This window comes from Tachyglossus aculeatus, chromosome X4, assembly GCF_015852505.1.
Source record: "Tachyglossus aculeatus isolate mTacAcu1 chromosome X4, mTacAcu1.pri, whole genome shotgun sequence".
NCBI lineage: Eukaryota > Metazoa > Chordata > Mammalia > Monotremata > Tachyglossidae > Tachyglossus > Tachyglossus aculeatus.
The window spans coordinates 42,857,804-42,878,439 of NC_052098.1; the positions used below are offsets into that span (position 1 = coordinate 42,857,804).

The 20,636-nt window shown below is 41.5% G+C and overlaps 1 protein-coding gene across 3 annotated transcripts in view; it reads right to left on the bottom strand.

The window, feature by feature from the left end:
• Positions 1-20,636, bottom strand: part of DMXL1 (Dmx like 1) — a 158,356-nt gene that overhangs the window by 28,173 nt on the left and 109,547 nt on the right. For 2 of the 3 annotated variants that reach the window (XM_038769925.1, XM_038769924.1), the window contains exons 29-34: positions 17,793-17,974; positions 16,251-16,378; positions 15,586-15,671; positions 12,607-12,808; positions 10,658-10,775; positions 6,024-6,086 (exon numbers count right to left, since the gene is read on the bottom strand). In XM_038769925.1, coding sequence (XP_038625853.1) covers positions 6,024-6,086; positions 10,658-10,775; positions 12,607-12,808; positions 15,586-15,671; positions 16,251-16,378; positions 17,793-17,974 — 779 coding nt within the window. The remainder of the gene's footprint in view (positions 1-6,023; positions 6,087-10,657; positions 10,776-12,606; positions 12,809-15,585; positions 15,672-16,250; positions 16,379-17,792; positions 17,975-20,636) is intronic. The other variant, XM_038769926.1, reaches the window with a different exon arrangement.

Consider the following 20,636-nt stretch of genomic DNA (forward strand, 5'->3'; position numbering starts at 1 on the left):
GAAATTGGAAGGAAAGCACATAGTTATGTGGTCCTTCTTGCAGATGGGCCATGAAGAGTCAGGTGAAAGCAGTTTAGTCTAGTAGGGACAAAAATGAATTGAGAATTTGGAGATTTAGACATTTATCTCCAAATTACTGCTGGGCAACTTCAGTCCATTCTTAAACTTTAATAATTCTGTGCTCCATTTTTTAGAGGTAGTATCCTCATCTATAAAATGAGGGGTGGGGGTAATCACCACATTGACTTCCCCTATATTTCACAGCTATGCTGTGATGACAATAAAATATTTATCTTTATATGGTATAGCTTAAGTGTTTCCTACGTGCCAGGCACTGTATTTATCTACTTATTTATATTAATGTGTCTCCCCTTCTAAACTGTGAGCTCGTTGTGGGCGGGCAGGAATGTGTCTGTTTATATTGTACTCTCCCAAGTGCTTAGTACAGTGCTTTGCACACAGTAAGTGCTCATAAATATAATTGAATGAATTGAATGAATGTACTAAGCGCTGGGGTAGATAAAGATAATCAGATTGGACACAGCCCCTGGCCCACATAGGGCTCACAGTCTGAATCCCCATTTTACAGATGAGGTAACAGGCATTAAGAGACTTGCCCAAGGTCACACAGCAGACAAGCCACCAAGCTGGAATTAGAATCCAGGCCCTCTGAATCCCAGGCCCAAACTCTTTCTATTAGGCATGCGGCTTCTCAAAAAAAAAAAAAAAAAAAGTGGAAGGAAGACCAAACTTGGAATGTGACCCAGGACAGTCTTTGTGTATGTACGTACTCTGTGGTAGGTGCTGTGAGCCTGGCATTGCCTTTTCAAATAAACATGCAACCATAAAATGTCACCATCTTTGAGGATGAAAACGTAATGGGTTTTTAAATTTCTCTAGCTCTACAAGGAATAGATCAGTTTGATACAAGTTTAATGCATGTACGACACATCAAAAGACGCTCCCAAAGCAGAGCAGCATGGCCTAGTGGATAGAATGCAGGTCTGGGAGTCAGAAGGATCTGGATTCTAATCCCAATTACACCACTTATCTGCTGTGTGACCACGGGCAAGTCACTTCACTTCTCTAGGCCTCAGTTACCTCATCTGTAAAATGGAGATTAAGACTGTGAGCCCCATGTGGACATAGACGGTACCCAATTTGATTAGCTTGTATCTACCCCACAACTTGGTGGTGGTAATAATAATAATAATAATAATAATAGTATTTGTTGAGCGCTTACTATGTGCCAGGCATTGTACTAAGCACTGGGGTTGATACATACAAATCAGGTTGGACACAATCCCTGTCCCACGTGGGGCTCACAGTCTCAATCCTCATTTTACAGATGAGGTAACTGAGGCCCAGCAAAGTGAAGTGACTTGCCCAAGGCCACACACCAGTCAATTGGCAGAGCTGGGATTAGAACCCATAACCTTCTTACTCCCAGGCCCGTGCTCTATCCACTACATCTGCTGCTTCTCAGTGCTTGGCACATAGTAAGCGCTTAACTAATACCCAAAAAACCACACAAGGCAACAAAACAAAACAAAAAAGAAACATCAGAAAGCTCAGAATGAAGCATTTCACAGAGCAAAATACTTTAAGAATCCCTTGATGAACATGGCGTGGAGATTTTTAAGGCTACTAAAAACAGTAAATGAATGACCCACTTAGCATCTACCAAGATGCCATGAGTTAAGTACCCTGAAGTATCATTAGGACCAGTTCACTGATAACCATATTGAATCCAACAGGTAATTGCTGCAGAACAACAAATTCGCCATAAACACTGAAGGAAACGCTAAGCAGCAGCGTAAACTCGATTAAGAAGTCTGAGTGACCAGCGATGGGAAGTCAAGGATAAAAAAAAAAAATCCAGGGCAGTGCAGATTGAGTAATGCGGGAACCCACAACAAAACTGAATTCAGAGATTTTACTAGGCTGTAAGCTCTTGGTAAGATGGGATGTGCTGCTCTCTCCCAAGAGCTTAGTATGGTGCTCTGCCCACTGTAACCGCTCAATAAATAATAATTACGGTATTTGTTAAGCGCTTACAATGTGCCAAGCACTCTTCTAAGCACTGACTGATCATTCTCACACAGCAGTAATACGACTGGATTCTGGAAGCTATAGACAATTCGGCAGCCACAAGGTGTACAGCAAGATCCCTATGTCTGGTCATATCAGAATTAAAAGTCACTCCACCTGGCTCATTCCCCATGCTCGATGAAGCTCAATAGATGACGTTTCACTTCCATTTTTTTTCTTTTTTTTTTTTTAAGGAGCCAAGATGAAGTTTGATGAAAGCAAGCAAAACCGATAAAAGATGCGTCCCTAAAGACGGAGCGAAGCCTAATAATGCGACGAAGCAGTGAGCGGCCGAGAGACGACTGACAAATAGAACAGCTGGATGAATGAATAGCAATCAGGGAGAGAGTAGCTCTTTCTGAATGCTGAGAAGATTGTGATAGTCAGGGCAGAAACGAAACTGACGTCAAGCCCGCAAATAGCAGTTGCAACGGAAATATTAAGAACAATTTCATGTACTAGAAAATGGCCGGGAAATTTTAGCAAACTTGCGGGTTTGAAATTACAAGCAATTAGCCTCCAAGGGATAATGCTGCTTAGCCCCGAAGCCTGCAAGCTTGAATGTTATCCTCATCTCTTTCCTATGCTTCATTACCACATTGTTTACTGCCATATCCTACCACCTTTTCCTGGACCTCCCCTTCCTCCTCACCCACACTGTTACCAGGGTGGTACAAAGCTCTAGTATTGCATCGGCTTTCTCTTTGGTCTCTCAGTCTCCATCCTCTCCCCCTCCAGTGTATACTACGCACCGCTGCACAGATTATCTTCCTTTCCGCCCCGCCAAACCCTCCACTGGCTCCCTGCGTCTCTCCACATCAAACAAAAACTCACGATCAGCTTCGAGTTTCTCCACTGTCTGGCCCCTCCTTACCTATCTGCTCCCTTCATCTGCTAATACCGTTTCCCCTCCTCCCAAGCTTCCTAAACTCCCACACTCTCGACGCTTCCCACCTCCTTCCCCTTGCTCAGTGCCGTTCCCTCGGCTTGGAACAGTCTCTCTCCCTGCGTTCAAATCCCTCCTAAAATCCCACCTCCAAAAAAGCTTTCCTCAATTATTTTCCCCTAGCACCCTGAGCCATATCAATCCTTCAGCTACCAAGAGAACTTATAAACCTATTTGCATCCTCCTTAGCACTCACGTGCTAAAAATTTCGCTCAGTGTCTTCACTTGGGCCACTCTAGTTGTAAACATCTGTATGTCCACCTCCCCAGTTAGCACGTCAACTCCTTGTACCCTCTCTTGACACACAAGTCCATGCCCTCTACCCCACCATCGCCATTTAACTCCCTAGTTCCGCTATCCCTATGCCGATATTGTACCACCCATCTGGAGCTCTGGATCGCTTCCTTGTCACACTTCCAGGCCGACTCTGTTCATCTCAAATTCATCCTCACATGCTTTAGCTCGGCACTCTTCCCTCACCTGGCAATACTGCTTCTCCATCCTTACTGACTCCCATGCTCGCTGCCTGCACAAGCTGTTCAGATGTTTAACTTCCTCCTTAAACCCCACCATCTCTTATTTCATTGATAAAAACCATGAAGCCATCAGGCTTGACCTAACTAAAAATCTCCCCTGCTCCTCCTCAGTCGCACCCTACTCCAGCCCCCTTTTTTGACTCCCCCATCCTTCCCTGCAGCATCGCGAGAGATCTCCTGCCTCCTCTCAAAATCTATCCCCTCTGCAACCCATCCGTCTGCACCTTAAAACAACTGCCCCTTCCCTTCCTCCCTCCCTGACCTTGATTTTCAACCACTCACTTTCCAATGGCTCCTTCTCCGAAGTTTTCAAACATACCCACATATCCTATATCCTAAAAAAACCTTTCCTTGACCCCATAGATCCCTCCAGTTATCACCCCATCAATCAATCACATTTATTGAGAGCTTACTGTGTGCAGAGCACTGTACTAAGCACTTGAGGGAGTACACTAATGAACAGAGTTGGTAGACAGACATTAATGTAAATAAATAAATTATGGATATGTACATAAGTGCTGTGGGGATGAAGGAGAGGTGAAAAAAAGGCAGCAAATCCAAGTGGAAGGATGACGCAGAAGCTAGTGGCAGAAGAGGAAACAAGGACTTTCCCCCATATCTCCCTCCTACCATTCCTCTACAAATAACTTGAGTGAGTTGTCTAACTGCCTTCCCTTCCTTTCCTTGACACCCTGAAATCTGACTTCCACCCCCTTCACTCCATGGAAACTGCCCTCTGTAAGGTCACTAATAATCTTCCTCTCACTAAATCAACTGCCTCTGTTTCATCCTAATCCTCGACCTCTCAGCTGCCTTTGACACTGTGGACCACCCCTTCTCCTGGAAACATCATCTAACCTTGGCTTGACTGATACTGTCCATCCTCTCCTGGTTTTTCTCTCATCTCTCTGGCTGTTCCTTCTCTGTCTCTTTTGCAGGCTCCTCTACTGTCTCCCACCCTCTAATTGTTGGAGTCCCTCAAGGCTCCATTTTGGGTCCCCTTCTCTTCTCCCCCTACACCCATTCCCTCGGAGAATTCACTCATTCCCATAGCTTCAACCACCATCTCTACGAAGATGATACCCAAATCTACCCTGTCATCCCTCTCCTTTTCCACAGTCTCACATTTCCTTGTGCCTTCAGGATATCGCTACTTGGCTGTTCTGCCAACAATTCAGACTTACCATGTTCAAATCAGAACATGGCTTTAAGGGACTCAGTCAGCTCTTCCCCTCCAACCTTACCTCACCCATCTCCTACTACAACCCAGCCTGCACACTTTGCTCCTCTAATACCAACTTACTCATTGTACCTTTATCTAGCCACCGACCCCTCACCCACAACCTCCCTCTGGACTGGAACTCCCTCCCCCTTCATATCTGACAGACCACCACATTCTATATCTCCGAAGCCATTCTTTAAAAAAAAAAAAAAAAAATCACCTCCTCCAAGAGACCTTCCTTGATTAAGCCCTCACTTCTGCTTTTTGTCTTTGGCTCTGTCCCCCTAATGCAGTTGATATTCACCCCACCCTCAGTTCAGGCTCACAGCACTTATGCACATAACCTTATACTCTGCTGTTTCCCTTATGTGTAATTTCTTTCAATGTCTGTCTCCCCCTCTGGACTGTAAGCTTCTTGTGGGCAGAGAAATGCATCACTTCATTATTCTGTATTTCCCAAGCACCTTGTACAGTGCCCTACACCCAAGAGGAAACTCAAATAATGTTGCTACTTCTACAACTATTAGCTTGTTGGTTATTTGCGCATGACTGATCTTATTTTATTAAGGATATCGTTAGGAAATGTATGGTACATCACCTTAAAAGTTTGAGGAAAATAATCTCTGATGAATTATTGCTCAAAAAAGTTTCTGCGAAAGCTACCATTATGAAAATACTCCAACCATAATTACATTAATTTTACTTGCTGGATTGTCTAATAAATATTAAATAATTGTAATACTATTGAGATCACAGAGAACTGCTAGCAGCTTTGGAATCAATCACATAGTGAGCACACAGTTAAGTAGGTTCTCATTTAAAAATACACTATACTTGGCAAAACAGTATACAGATTATGAACATTTAGAAAATCATTTATAAAATCCTTATAGGTTTGATGCCAATACAAAATATGATTTTAGGAAGGACTACTTTGATTTCTAGACTTAAACCAATGTATATTCAGTGTGATGATAGCAGAGCATACATTCAATTCCCTTTAAAATTGCATTCTTTAAAAAAACCTGAAATCAAGTATGTTGCATGATGCTATGATTCGGTTAGCATGACTTTGGTTGAATCACGACTACAGTCCACATTGTTAAACTTTGGACAAAGCTATAATTGTAAAAAAGAGAGTGAACGGTTTAAATCTAATAGACTCAAAAATGACCTTTCTAGTCAAAGAATGCAATTTCCAAATTTCAGTTGAATGCTACTGTGTTACCTTGTTGCTGGTTGGCTCGTCCATCATAGTATTTTTGATGATTTCACTGTGGTCCTCTAACGACTTCATCAAAAAAGAATAACCACATGACAAAGAGTAAAGATAAAATAGAACATGCAAGATATCGGGGATATTTTAAATCCTGTGCTAGAGTGGCCTAAATATAGTTAGAAATTAACACATACTCCATGCTAAGTAGCTGACATTTTGCGATAAAATCACTCACATTACTATAATCAGCTTTGGTTGCTGTTAACCTACAGATAAAAATGTTTCTCATCAAAAATAATTATGGTTTGTTCCACAAGTGAAGATTACTTTTCTTTCATTTGAATAACTCCATCGCATTGGATTTAAGGTCCAAATAAGCATAATAATGACAGGAAGAAGTCCAGTCACTAGAAATAGTTCTATATGCAATTTCCAACATTACTACTTAATGTGATAAGCTCACAACCGAGTTGGACATTCTTAACACATCCTGAATTTAACTGTTTGATAGTACTGTAGAAACAGGACTCTCAGAGATGAAATCAAACCATCGTGTCAACTTCAGATTTCAAAAAGACAGAAAAAAAAACGTAACTAGAAATACTGTCTTGAGAATCTGTAAATCGTTCTCTTATAATCCCAGGAACTGCTAAATCACTTCACCTTTGTTGTAATTTTCTCCCCCAAATTATGAGGATAAAAGGGAATTTGGTAATTGCTAATTGCTGCCCCATTTAACTCCATTAGACATTCCAATATTACCCTTATATAAAATGTTATATTTGAGAATATGAAATTCATTTTCCAAGAAGCACCTCAGTGCTATATGATGTGAATTCATACAGAGCGAGTTACTTAAAAAAAAGAACATACAACTAAGATCTGGTACAAAGTAGAGGATTTTCAATAAGTGGTTTTTACTGTATTGAATTATCTGCTTATCCTAGTTATTCTTACAAGTTTATTTTGTTCTGGGGCAATCCTTCCTTAGGCTTCTGTTAAACATCACCACTTCCCAGTTGCTGAAATATCAGTCATTTCTACACTTCTAAAAATCATGGCACTATGCCAATTCCTGTGTACCCTCTTCACATCAAAGGGATAAACCAAAGCGGGAGATAAGATGAGTCCACTTGATAAGTCTTGTAATAAGTTTGCTTTGAAAATCCTTTCACTGCTGGGTCACTTCTACAAGTGTGAATCTCAGGGCCATAGGACCCAATCGGATCAGCACAAAGCCAAATGCAACTGGGTGCCAACTTCCTTTGACACTAGTTTAGGTCGAAGAGGTCGTACCACAGAGGGAGGGGCCGGTTAACCAGAAGTGCCCCTGGGCCAAAATGACCCAGGCCGTATTTCCCAGCAACATTAAGATCCACATGCAGGAGTTCTCCACATGCAGGGTTGCCCCTGGGGCTTGAAAATTCCAGCTTCTAGAAGCCTTCAGGGGTAACCGCCATGAAATGAGTGTCCCAGCCTCCTGGAACTGAGGGTACAGACATCACTGTCTGAGCCCTGAACTGGGTCACGATGGGTTAGACCAGGCCCCGGATTTCTGGCTGGCACAGGGCTCTCTTTTACCATACCTATACCTATCAGCATGACAAGCAGAACACAGAGATGACAGAGGTGAGGAACAGAACGGAAAGCAAGGCTGAGAAGAAGAAAGCTACAAGAGGTGCGAGGCGATCTTTTTAAATCGCATATCAGAATTCTCCTGGGAAACACTTGCACGCAGGAGAAAAATGGCCTTTTAAAAAACAGGAAATATGTTACCTTCGAAAGAAGACACACAGTGCATTGGTTTGAAAACTTTGTGCTGTGTAATTATGACATAACTTTCCTGAATGCTTCTTGTTCATGTAATGTTCCAGTGCTCGGCGCTTGACACATAGTGAGTGCTTCAGTAGCATAACAATAACGTTTCTTACACTGTGCTTTACCGAGATGGTAGACAAGGATAGTATTTGAAATAAATTTCTGGGTAAAGTTTAAAATGGCTTATTTGTTAACAAACCCCATTGCCGCTTCTAGAACACACACTCTAACTAAAGATCGAAAAAAGACCAAGTCTAAATAAAGGTGTTGGAGGAAGAAAACACAGCGGAGAGATTCTAAGAGGAGCTTACCTGATTGCAAGATGCTTGAGAACTCTATTGGATTGTACTCTCCCAAGCGCTACATTCAGTGCTCTGCACATTGTAAGTCCTCAATAAATACCACTGATTGACTGACAGATCGGAATGGGAATGTATCTTCAGTAATTAACCACCAACCTGACCTAAGGTCCTGGTAGTCACTATTCACACATACGCAGGGAACCCCTGAGATCTGTACTGTGGGAGCAGAGCAAACCCCATCTTTAGAACTGGAAATGGTGACTTCGATTATCATTGCCACCTACCAGCAGGCTCTGGGGGCCAAGCGGATGACTGGTTCACCTTCGACCTGACCAAATGGCATGGCAAGAGCTCTACTGGCAATCCAGAGACTCTTCTCGCTCTTGCCAGGCAACAGGATCAGGCTGGAGGCATCACTCTTCCAGGCCTTCCAACTTGGCAGGGATTTCTATCACCTCTGGTGAACTGTGGGGCCAGGTGGGGACTGTCTGCAACCCTGCGTCCTATTGAGTTCTGGAGTTGGGTCTCCCCCAGGCTTTGGGGCAAGCTTGGGGCTTAACTCCCCCCACCCCCACCCCCCAACATTGAAGGCAAGGGGAGGGGAAGAATTCTGCCTACGGAAACCCCCACCTCTAAACACCGACTCCTCCTTGAAGTCTTGCCTGCTCGAAGCTCTGTGCCCCTGTGCTAAAAATGAGAAGGTGGCATCCCTACACATATCCATAATAATGCACAAAGGAGCAGAGTGTCCTGGGAGAGTTTTCATTTTCCACTTTACACCCACAAAGGTGCATCAATCATATTTACTGAGCGCTTACTGTGTGCAGAGCACTGTACTAAGCGCTTGGGAAGTACAAGTTGGCAACATATAGAGACGGTCCCTACCCAACAGTGGGCTCACAGTCTAGAAGGGGGAGACAGAGAACAAAACCAAACATATTAACAAAAAATAAATAGAATAGATATGTACAAGTAAAATAGAGTAATAAATATGTACAAACATATACATATATACAGGTGCTGTGGGAAAGGGAAGGAGGTAAGACGGCGGGGATGGAGAGGGGGACGAGGGGGAGTGCATTCCCTGAACGACTGAAACACCAAGTGTAGGGGTTAAAGGCTGAGAAGCAGTGAGGCTTAGTGGAAAGAGCACGAGCTTGGGAGTCAGAGTACATGGGCTCTAATACCAGCTCCGCCATTTGTCTACTGGGAAAGTCACAACTTCTCTGTGCCTGAGTTACCTCATCTGTAAAATGGGGATTAAAAGTGTGAGCCCCACATGGGACAACCTGATTATCCTGTATCTAACCCAGTGCTTAGAACAGTGCTTGGCACATAGTAAGCGCTTAATATCATAATTATTATTATTATATTTAGTATCAAATACTAGATAGTGGCTCCAATGACCTTATTATTATCATCCTTCTTGTATTTGTTAAATGCTCACTATACATCAAGCACGGTTCTAAGCTCTGGGATAGATACAAGTTGATCAGGTCGGACACAGTCCCTGTCCCCCATGGGGCTCACAGTCTAAGTAAGAGGGAGAACTGGCGCTGAATCCCCATGGGAACAGATGAGGAAGCTGAGGCCTGGAAGTGAAGCAACTTGCCTCGGGTCACACAACCGGTCACACAACCGGCAACTGTGGAACTGAGATTAGATCCCAGGTCTTCTGGCACCCTGGCCTGTGTTCTATCCACTAGGCCACACTGTGCCCTGCCTTCGGGGCATTCACAGTCTATCTGGGGACACCAGATCTTAAAACAAGTCACAGGTAAGGGAACAAATGGAGATTAGGATAAGGATATGGATATGAATGCTGTGGGGGGTGGGTGGGGAGTTGAGTGCCTAACTGCTTAGGGGCTTTCTTTGTTAGGAGAGAACACATTAACGCATCACAAGTCAACAAGAGCAGTTGAAGAACCAAGCAGAGCTGCGCAAAACATTTTAGTGGCAGAAGCCGATGAGTTTGATAGAAATATTTAACTTCAAGGCCTAATTATTTAAAAGCATGCGGCTGGTATGCATCATCACAAAAAAGCATCAGTTAGAAAGACATAATGAATAAAATGAGAAAGGAATAAGAACCTCTGATCATTCTAATGCTTTCAGTCTATTTTCATCAAGACTTGAATCGAACCCTGGACCACGATCTTTCTCAAGACCAATCATCTTTTTAAACAACTTGTCAGCAAAGGAAAACTAAATTTTGACTTCTCCTTTCTCTCTGGAAACATTATGCTGACACAAATGAAAAATTCAATATATTTGGAAAAACATGGCTCCCCCTGCACCCCGACAAAAAAAGAAATCTTCCAAACACGTCCCTCAGGAAAACATAATTGTTAAAAGCCCAAATCAATCCTTACTCAACAGCATAGAGTTCCAGCCTTTCCTTTCTCTCTACACAGCCACGAAACATTTGAGTAGGAAAGTAGTAAGACCATTTCAACCCCCAAAACTTTCTTCATTCCGGTATCTACATCTTAGGTCAGAATATCTTAAAATAAATCTACAGACCTCATTTGGGCACCTTTTCTTTGTAAATATATTTCTGATAAAGGTTTCTTGAACTTCTTCCCGCTTCACTAAGTACTGCCAAAGCCTCTTCACAGACAGTGCATGATGATGATTAGACCTACGGACAAGACAATGCATTTGAATTAGGTATTTCAGAGGAGTTAGTCAATCCTGCCCCTTACATGACTTTACCCTAAGCAAGTTAGAGAGGATCCCTGTCCTTCAGAAGACGACAGTCAAAAACGGATTGCAATGATAGTGCAAACACAGGGAAAACAGAGTTGGCAGTCCTGTAGTGGAAACGTTTAGATCTCCATTTCAGGTGGAATGTAGGTCAAAGGATACTGAAAGGGAAAGAGGAAGACTATTCACAGTCCAGTACGACTACATTCCCCAGACTCCTTTAGAGATTGGAACCTTCCTCTTCCTGGGTTTACTGACTACCCTCAGTTCTCAGACCACACGGTGAATGGTGAACTTAAGAACTCTGAGGACGCATGGAAGTTGGCTTGTGTATTTGTAGATGTTTTTCTATTTACCGAAGTCTGTACAATTAGAGAAGGGTATTTGCATTTGCTCTATTTTCCATCTTTGCTTCTCCCTGGTTATTAAATATTAAACCTCTGCACCCAAGCTTGTTCAAGCAGGTAAGCATTGGTCAGAGGGAGGGATACAAACTTCACCCAGGCTCTTCTACCATTCAACTCAGAAGACAAGCCTTCAAAGCTAAATGACTAGTAATTGCAATTTTGTGGTGAGGATTCTTGAGCTAAGATTCTTCAAGAACTTGGAATATACCACACACACAAAAAAAATCTGCCCACACACCAAGAAAATAATCAACAAGAGCACAACCTCTTTGTTGCTGAATATAAGAATGGGCAGCCCAACCCTTAGGCTATTTTGGGCATTCTAAGTCACATTTATCTAAAAACCCTAAGAAGGAATTAAGATTTTATAAAGGAATTTGATCTTTCTATTGACCAAGTCAACTAAGAGACACATCGGGGCAATAGGTTAGGGGGATCTTGAAATGGAGGGTCTGCAAGTGAAGGAATGTGGAAGGGGACAGGAGAAGGGAAAGGAGACCAGATGATTCCTTTCCCTCCAGATGACAAAACAAAAAACCCCGATTTAGTCCTGGGGCGAACATTTTCAGGGTGCTTATTAGTTCTATGCTTACACTAATAGTGAGATGCTTTTTTTTTTTTTTTTTTTTTTTTTTACTTTTTTGGACCCATCAAGACCTAATTGTGGGGGAAACTCATACTTCCTCCTGCCTTTAGCACTGGCATCTCAGGATGAGAAAAGACGCAGAGTGTTGGTGAAAGGGGTGAATGCAAACAACCACTAAAACTGCAGTTAATAAATGTTGCTTAAAAAGGGATAGGAGACTATTTCCTCTGCTCTTGGAATGCTACATTGTGCCCACATTGACAAATGACATCATGCAATCATCTTCAACAAATCCTGCATCACTACAGCATCTGTAGATCTAATTTGACCGTTTTGATGCACAAAATGGTCAATATTCAGGAGCGTGGGCAGTAACTTTTGAAATAGGCAAATCTGTACTGCAGCTATAAAAAATGTAAAAAAAAATGCATCCCAGTATTAGTGTAAGCACAGAACTAATACACACCCTGAAAATGTTCCCCTTTCTGAAACAGAAAGTAAAGGGCCTCAGAACAGAATCGGGGTTTTTTGTTTTGTCATCTGGAGGGAAAGGAAGGATGTTAGGTATCGGGGACGGTGATGGTTAGAAATTCTTCTCTTTCAGACTGAATTCAAATATTTCTGTCTCTTCACATATACTCTTCATGTGTAGCACCATCACTGTGCCAGGGCAGTGCTTCATATACAGTGGATGATAGATAATAGCCACCTCAAACAACAGAAATCTTTAAATACTGAAACGTGTAGAAGTCAATACTTATTAAACTGCTTACTTGAAAGGAGTGTTTGTAGGTTCAAGCAAAGCTTTATGGCGAAGAATCGCAGGACCTGCCGCTAAGTTTTCTTCAGAGGGGTGGATGGAAATATAGTTTGGGGGCGGCCCACCGTGGATTTCAAGTCTTCGGAGAAGAACTTGTTCCCATCGCTGAAGAACTTTCAGAACTGCGTGACACAGCGGGGAGCTAACAGGAAGCTCTGAACAGAAAAAGTAAATAAATGAAAATAGAACTCTTCCAGTTTCATGCTCAATGGACAGTATTACCTCGCAAGGTGAATAACTCGAATGGAATGTTAGTCTATACTTCTACTTTTCTGGGGAAGAATTCAAAAGGCCTTATAGCCTACTTGACGGAGTCTGCAGCTAAAGTGGAAATTAAGCAGTGGATATTAGTGTGACCTTGTTTAATAGGTTCCAGGGTGGACTTTGGGGGAGATGAATTATCCAGTTGGGGTAGCTACATGGAGTAATGCACCCATATAACCAAAAACATTTTCTAAGACTAGGTTATTCCTGAAGCCCACAGAAAAACAAGCTAGCATTTGAGACTCATGTCTACCCAAAAGCGACATCTTAAAATGCAAAGATTATAAGGCTTAATTTGCAGGGCTATAAAAGCACAGCCACGCGTAGTCTTCTGTCTTAACCAGTGCTGCAGACTCGACCACGACACAACTCTAGGTTGTTATTTCTAGTTGGAATAGTAACTTGGTTTGGTACCACACAATAGAAACACACAAAAATGTCTATTCCAACCACAGGCTGTCAGTAGACTTACACAAAGTAAAAACATGCTAGTGTGATTTTTCCAGGAGATGTGGATTAAGCAACAAATGCTCACTATCTTCCTGTAGAGGGAGGTGAATATTGTATTAAACCCGACCAGATGATAATGGACGTGGCAGGATATTTTATGATAAGCCCTCTGACATGAGACAACCAAGCTTGGACTACAATAAAAGCCAGATGGTAAGAAAAGCTTAACAAATGTGTGGACTACAATGACCCAAAAAACTGCATTCTCCAAGATCTCAATACCAGAAACTCACTCTAACAATGTTGAAGGAGAAATGAAAGGGATGGCAAGGTTTGAAAACAGAACTACAATCAAAGCCAGATGTCAGAAAAAGCTTAACAGAAAGCCACAAATGCACAGGCTAGGCAGGAACTTGGTCTGACCTAATTATCTTATGTTGTATTATTATCTATGTGCATTTAGCACATAGAAAGCGCTTAATAAGTACCACACCCAGAATGATACATGTGACACACTGCCCAAGAAACCCATTCTAACAAAATTGAAGGAGCAGTATGATATAACTTCAAAGATAATAACTAAGGTATAATATTTCCAATAGCCTTTAAAATAGCTATACACCATGACATAAAAATGGAAAAATACACCTAGGCAAAGACAATAGCCAAGAATGTCAATTTAATTTATTTTACTATCTGGGTTCTGACCGTAGGGAGGGTGTGGGCTAATGCATTTTTGCATGTATTCAAGGATATTTTAGATCACTATCGAATGTATGTTCCTAAAAGAATATATTTCTGCTCTAGCAGACATTCAAGTACTTCTTGAATGAACCCATAAACTTCAACCTCTTTCCAAATTTTTATTAGTGTACAATGACTTTCAGTCCTACATTGTTGAGCTGTAATATTATGAACTCTGGATATATTGCATCTAGGGGTGTGAATTTTCTTTAAAAGGAGGTGGGAGGTGTGTGGGGCGGGGAGGATTTCAAGGGCCTGCAGCTTTTTGTTTCCCCTCGCTACAGCTCTGCAAGTACTAGAAGTGATAGGTGAAAATGCCAGGGAATCACCTCTGGAAGTTCTATCTTTTAATTCTGAGCTATGGGGTATACTTGCCAAGAGAGGAAAGGAGGAAAAGAGGGTGGGGGAAGAGAAGAAGCAGAAGAGTAAGAAGAGAGAAGAGAAGGGGGAAGAGGGGCAGAAAGGGAATAATAATAATAATAATAATGGTATTTGTTAAGTTCTTACTATGTGCCAGGCTCCGTACTAAGTGCTGGGGTGGATACAATCAAATTGAGTTGGACACAATCGAGTCCCTGTCCCATGTGGGGCTCACAGTCTCGACCCCCATTTTACAGATGACGAAACTGAGGCCCAGAGAAGTGAAAAAACCTGCCCAAAGTCACACAGTAGACAAGTCCAGTTGACTCGTCCAGACAACCCAACAACTGAGTCCAGCTGTTTCAGCAGCAATATCAGGAATGACCAAAAGATACTAGTCCAAAAGGGCAGCGCCCATATTATGGCACAGCCACATACCCGACCCTGATGGGATCCTGAAAAGCAGCAGGACCGGAAGTGGACAAATTGTGGTGCTGTCATCTTTGTTCCACCTCTAGTGCCTCTCTGGCTGCGAGGGACTTGGGGCTACTTGCAGTTGCCCACCCTGCCTAAAAAAAATCATGTGCAGGGATGGGGGGTGTTAAGCTAATGGCTTTGCCCCCTTGGTGGCAATCCCATGGGGAAAACTCCTTGTGTCACTTTTGGGGAGCCAGCGCCTATGATCAAACCACTTATATGAGCAGCTGCTTGCATCTTTCCTTGATTACGTCACCTCAGAGTGAGAGGTCAGATTCTGGGAAAGGTGGCTGTGTCCTCTGAGCCCCTGTGAAATCACTTCTAAGTGAGCAATACCATGTCTTCTTATTGTTATACGGTACTCCCCCAAGCCCTTAGTACAGTGCTCTGCACACAGTAAGCGCTCAATAAATAAGATTGAACAAATCTGGGATGTGGAAGGCAGTGAGAAAGCTTTTTTTTTTGAATAGTAGGTCTCAGAGAACTTTTCTGTACACAGATATAAAACTTACACAAACTTTAAAATCAGATCATCTAATTTCTGAAATGCATCAGGTGCTAAAAAGCCTGGAATTAGAACTTATCTTTAAAGGGAAAGTACCACAAAAATTGAAGACACTATGAATGGTTTTATCACCTGAAAGATCGTGCCCAGCCAATGGGTAGAAGGTCTTCAAATTATGAAGTACCAGTTGTACCATAGCCAATCGCATCAATGACCAACTAAAAAAAAAAAAAATTAAATATCAGGAAATCAGTCATGTCTATTCAATAAGTCTGTCAAGTGCAAGTGTTACAGAAATTTCTCCTTAAAATGTAGCATTATTTTTGTCTTTCTCCTCTAAACTACAATTATAATCCATTTGCAAAACTTTAATGATTAAGCATGTTTCTGAAAAAAGACATTCCACAGCTTAACAGAGAAAGGGAAACAGCTTTTGGTACTCGATAAACATACAAGGCTTTTTCAAACTGACAAAACTATTCAAATGCAAATCATTTAAATATCAAAACCAGCATTTATATTGTTTTAACTCATTTATCTATTTATTTACCTAACCATAATCCCTTTTAAGTTACATATTAAGAAAAGGAACAAACCGTAATGTTGACTAGCTAAAAGAACAGCAATTTGAATGTCATAATATGCAATAGTGCAAATGATTACTTAACTGGGTTATTACATCCACCCCAATTCTTTTTTGAAATTCCGTACAAGTTACCAAGCAGTTCCACTCTGTGGGAACTGAAGAGCCTTACATCCTGGGGGAAAAAGATACCCACAGTCCTTCCATTCCATACCTGTAAGAATTGCAATTGGAATGTTCTTGGATGAGTAACTCTGAAGTAAAACCATCTTCTTCATCTTCACTTTCCTGACTCTCCTCTGAATCATACTCTACTTTATTTTGGGATGGTGGGAAAAAAGGCTACAAAATAAAATGTAGAATTCACAATGCAAAATTTTATTAAATACAAATTAACATTTTTAACCTTTCAGGGTCACACCTGGAGAGTTTCCAGTACTCTACCAGTCTGCACTACGGAAGAGAGAGTCAAGCAGAAACCTACCCATTCTGGGGGAGAGTCGAGGACAGAGACTCAAGTTTACTGCTTGGAAGGAGGCAAAAGCAAACCACTTCTGTATTTTTACCAAGAAAACTCTACCGATTCACTACCAGAACGATTGCAGATGGAGGTGGGGCGTTCTGGAAGAGATGTGTCCGTGGCGACGCTATGGGTCGGAGTTGACTCAACAGCATAAGGCAAGATGAGAACATTTTTTAAGCAGTTGCATTTGATCTAATGCTTTTAAAGCTGTTAATAATCAGTACTAATCCTCTCCTTCAAGGATCGCTACCACCCACACCTGTATCTACTGTTATTCATTTTCACCTACTTGTTCCTTTCCCTTCTCAAATAATTTAATTATGGTATTCAAAGTGATTTCTAACCTCTTCAAACCAATAATACTTATTAAGCACTTATTGTGCACAGGAGACTGTGCATAGCCCTTGGGAGAGTACAAGAGAATTTGTAGACATGATCCCTGTTCTCAAAGAGCTTCCATTCTAGAGGAAATACCAGATGATAATGGTCTATAACCTGGTGCTGGGGTGGGGAGGGAAGATGAGTTCTTAGATGGCATGGAAGTACTGAAATGACAGTGGATACGAGGTGGGAAGAACAGAAATTCATCAGGGATAGCTTTCTGCAGATGGGATTTCAGAAGGGCTTTGGAGGTGGAAAGGGCAGTGGTCTATCAGATGTTAAGGAGAGGGGAGTTTCAGACGGAAGGGAGGGTGTACGCAAGAAGTGGGCAGCGGAAGAGTTGAGGAGGAAGCACAGCGAGCAGGTTAGTTTGAGAGGAACCAAGTGAGCAAGCAGGGCTGTACCACTTCAGAAGATGGTGGGTGAGGAAGAGAGAGAGAGAGAGCTGACTGACTGCTTTAAAGCCCTAAATAGTCAGGAATTTCTGCCTGATCCGCAGAAGGATGGACAACACTGAGGGTTTGGGAGGTCTGGGGAGATATATGCAGAATGACATTTAGAAAAATGACCCAGGCAGCAAAGTGAAGTATGGATTGGGCAGGGAAGAGGCCTGATAGCAATCTGTTGCAGCTCAAGCCGTATTTCAGTGATGGAATTTTTCAATTATGAAGTCCTAAGTTACCCAAGCAATGGCTTAAATTGCCAAGAGGTTGGTCAAATATTATTACTGCAACATTTGGGGAAGGTAACTTATGAAAATTTCCATTACTCCATAAGGGGAAAATATTTGAAATGGCTGACTGATTTCTATTTAAGATACTTTGGTTTCCATATTTGTATCAAAAATGGTACCTTTGCTATAAAGTAGTCCCAGATACTCAGCTCAGGAGGGACATACTTCTCCTTGTAAGTCAAAGATTCCTGGGCTACTCCTGATGAAGAAGGGGTCTCTAGAAGGCACTCTTTGGAAGACATCTTTGACGAAGGCCTAAAGCGTTTCTGTTGTTTTTCACTATCTTCCACTGGAGGAGGCACTAAAACAGAAAATGAGCATCATTAAGCAGGAGCACAGTTCTCCTACTCAAAAAGGTTTACAAGTTCCTTTACTTTAAAAAGCTTAACTTAATTTTCCCCCCAATCTATATCGATAACACTGCCATCCTCCCTGACACGATAACCCGCGACTTCAGCGTTGTCCTCGACTACTCGCTGTCTTTCAATTCTCGGATTCAATCTACTGCCAAATCCGGTCATTTATTCCTCCCTATCCAAAGAGCTACCCCTCTGGCAACAGCTCTGGCCACATCATGGATCAACTATTGATTCACCTTCCTAACTGGTTTCCCTGCCTCCAGTCTCTACTAAGTGCCGCTGCACAGATCATCATCTGGAAGCACCAATCGGCGGATCTCTCTCCACTCCTTAAAACACTCGACTGATTTCCGGGAACCCTCCGCACCAAGCCGAAATACCTCACAATCAGTTTCAAGACTCTTGATCAACTTGCCCCATCTTACGCTTCGGCTCTCTTGACCCACCACTCTTCAGATCACTCTTTTTCCTTCCAAAATTTATCTTCTGTACCTCTCTTTTACCTCAGGCACATTGGTACCCCAGTCTGGAGTTCCCTGTCTCCCAAAATCACATCTAAAGCTGCCCTAAAATCCCACTTCCTCCAACAACGATTCCCCAATTAGTTCCCTGTACTCCAGTCAGCTCCAGCGCTTTTTTTTTAGCCCATTCTCAGCAATGTTGCATGTTTATTCAACCATATGTTCAATTATTAACTTTGACTACTGGTTTTGAAAATTTTTTTTGAACTCCCCTGTTAAGAGTTTAAGCTTCTTAAGGGCAGGTAACAGGTCATTTCTCTGCTTTGTACTCTCCAGATGCTTAGTACAGTGCATTGTAGAGAGCAACTCAACAAGTTCTTTTACTCTTAGGAAGGTATGCCACCGGGAAGTCTACATTAGGCAGCTAGGTCTCAAAGAGTTACATAAAACTATACATACAGATGAAGGACAGATTCAAATACTACCCACTTCTGCTCAAACCTTCCCCCAAACTCTCAAGCTGATGAGGAGCTGTTGTTACCTTCTTTGCCCTTTGGAGGACTGAAATGGTATTAAGTAATAATAATAATAATGGTATTTTGTTAAGTGCTTCCTATGTGCCAAGCACTGTTCTAAGCGCTGGGGGTCTCACAGTCTTAATCCCCGTTTTACAGATGAGGGAGCTGAGGCACAGAGAAGTTAAGTGGCTTGCCCCAGGTCACACAGCAGACTACCTTGTCCCATTGCTCCTGCTGTCTAGCACAGGAAGGTGAACTTTCTGAAACCTAGCCTGAGAAAATTTCCAAACAACATGGAATACTAAAAAAAGTACATTTAAGCCACCAAGTACAACTCAGTTTCAAGACACTTGGTTTAACGCTGTTTTCGCAAAACCTTAATTTTGATAATTGTTGAACTCACTACATGAGAAATCTTTCAGATCACAGTACTTTCTATTAAAAAACTAGGATGCTGTCACACTTCGCTAAATAATGCTAAACACTTTTATCAACTGCAAATGATTATTACTAAGATTCTCCTGAAAAAGTGTATTATTAAACACCCAATCCGTCTATTCCATTTTAGATGTTTTTCCTGCAAGGACGCCAATTAGAATTCACTTACCTCTGACAGATGCAAACATTTCTGCTGCAACACAATTGTTTTTAAATAAATCGGTTTAAATCGATCAGCTAGCACAAACAGCATGCACATGCATTAAGGCAAAGCGCAAACCTGTGCTTAACTTGACTCTTACTTTTTTCCAAATATGTAAAATGAAAAGAAATCATACATAAGTCAGTATATAAAAAGTATATCTCCAAAGTAATTTCTAAAAATGAAGGATTTTAAATAATGCATTTCTTTAGTCTGCTTTTTTTCCTTTCAGTTTTTGGTTACTGAGTTTTCCTTTTGGAAAAACCAGAAACTTATGTTATTAAAATATACTAAGAGTGCTTTATAAACATTTTAAAACTTTCATCAAATTCTAATTTAGTAATACAGACATTTACCTTTTGTCTTGAGAGAAACTCAATATTAGTTTAGCAAAATATATATAGTAAATCAGAGAACGCAATAAGTTTGACATATTTTTGAAGAATCATCAACATACAAGGCACAAGAAAAATCCTAAAGAAGTGGAATTTGCAATATTATTAAAGGTTTGTCAGCATGGCTATACCAGAACAAAAAAGGTTAGAAAGATAATGTGTTAAAAGAGGAACAGATTTAAAATAGAGAGCAGATTAGAAAAGGCTTCAGTGTACAGTAGGTGAATCCAGATAAAAAATTACAGTACAAAGACCTAAGGATGCTACATAGAGATATTTGATATGTTCTAATATCACTAAATTTGAGAAAATGAGTATTGTGAGTCTACTGAGCAATGCACTTTTGAAGAAGAAACATAGCTAACAGGCTGATTCTGGCTTGCCAAGTAGGTAGGTAGGTATACAAATGATATAACTCAGGAAAACACATCCCATATCAAAATTAACAACTCAAAGCGATTTACACAATTATCATGCATCTACTGCAGTGCTTAACACATAGTAAGCCTTAATAAATGCGATACTTATTATTCTTAGTATTCGGGAGAGCATAAGCACTCAGTGATTGAGGACGTAAATTAAAGGAAAAA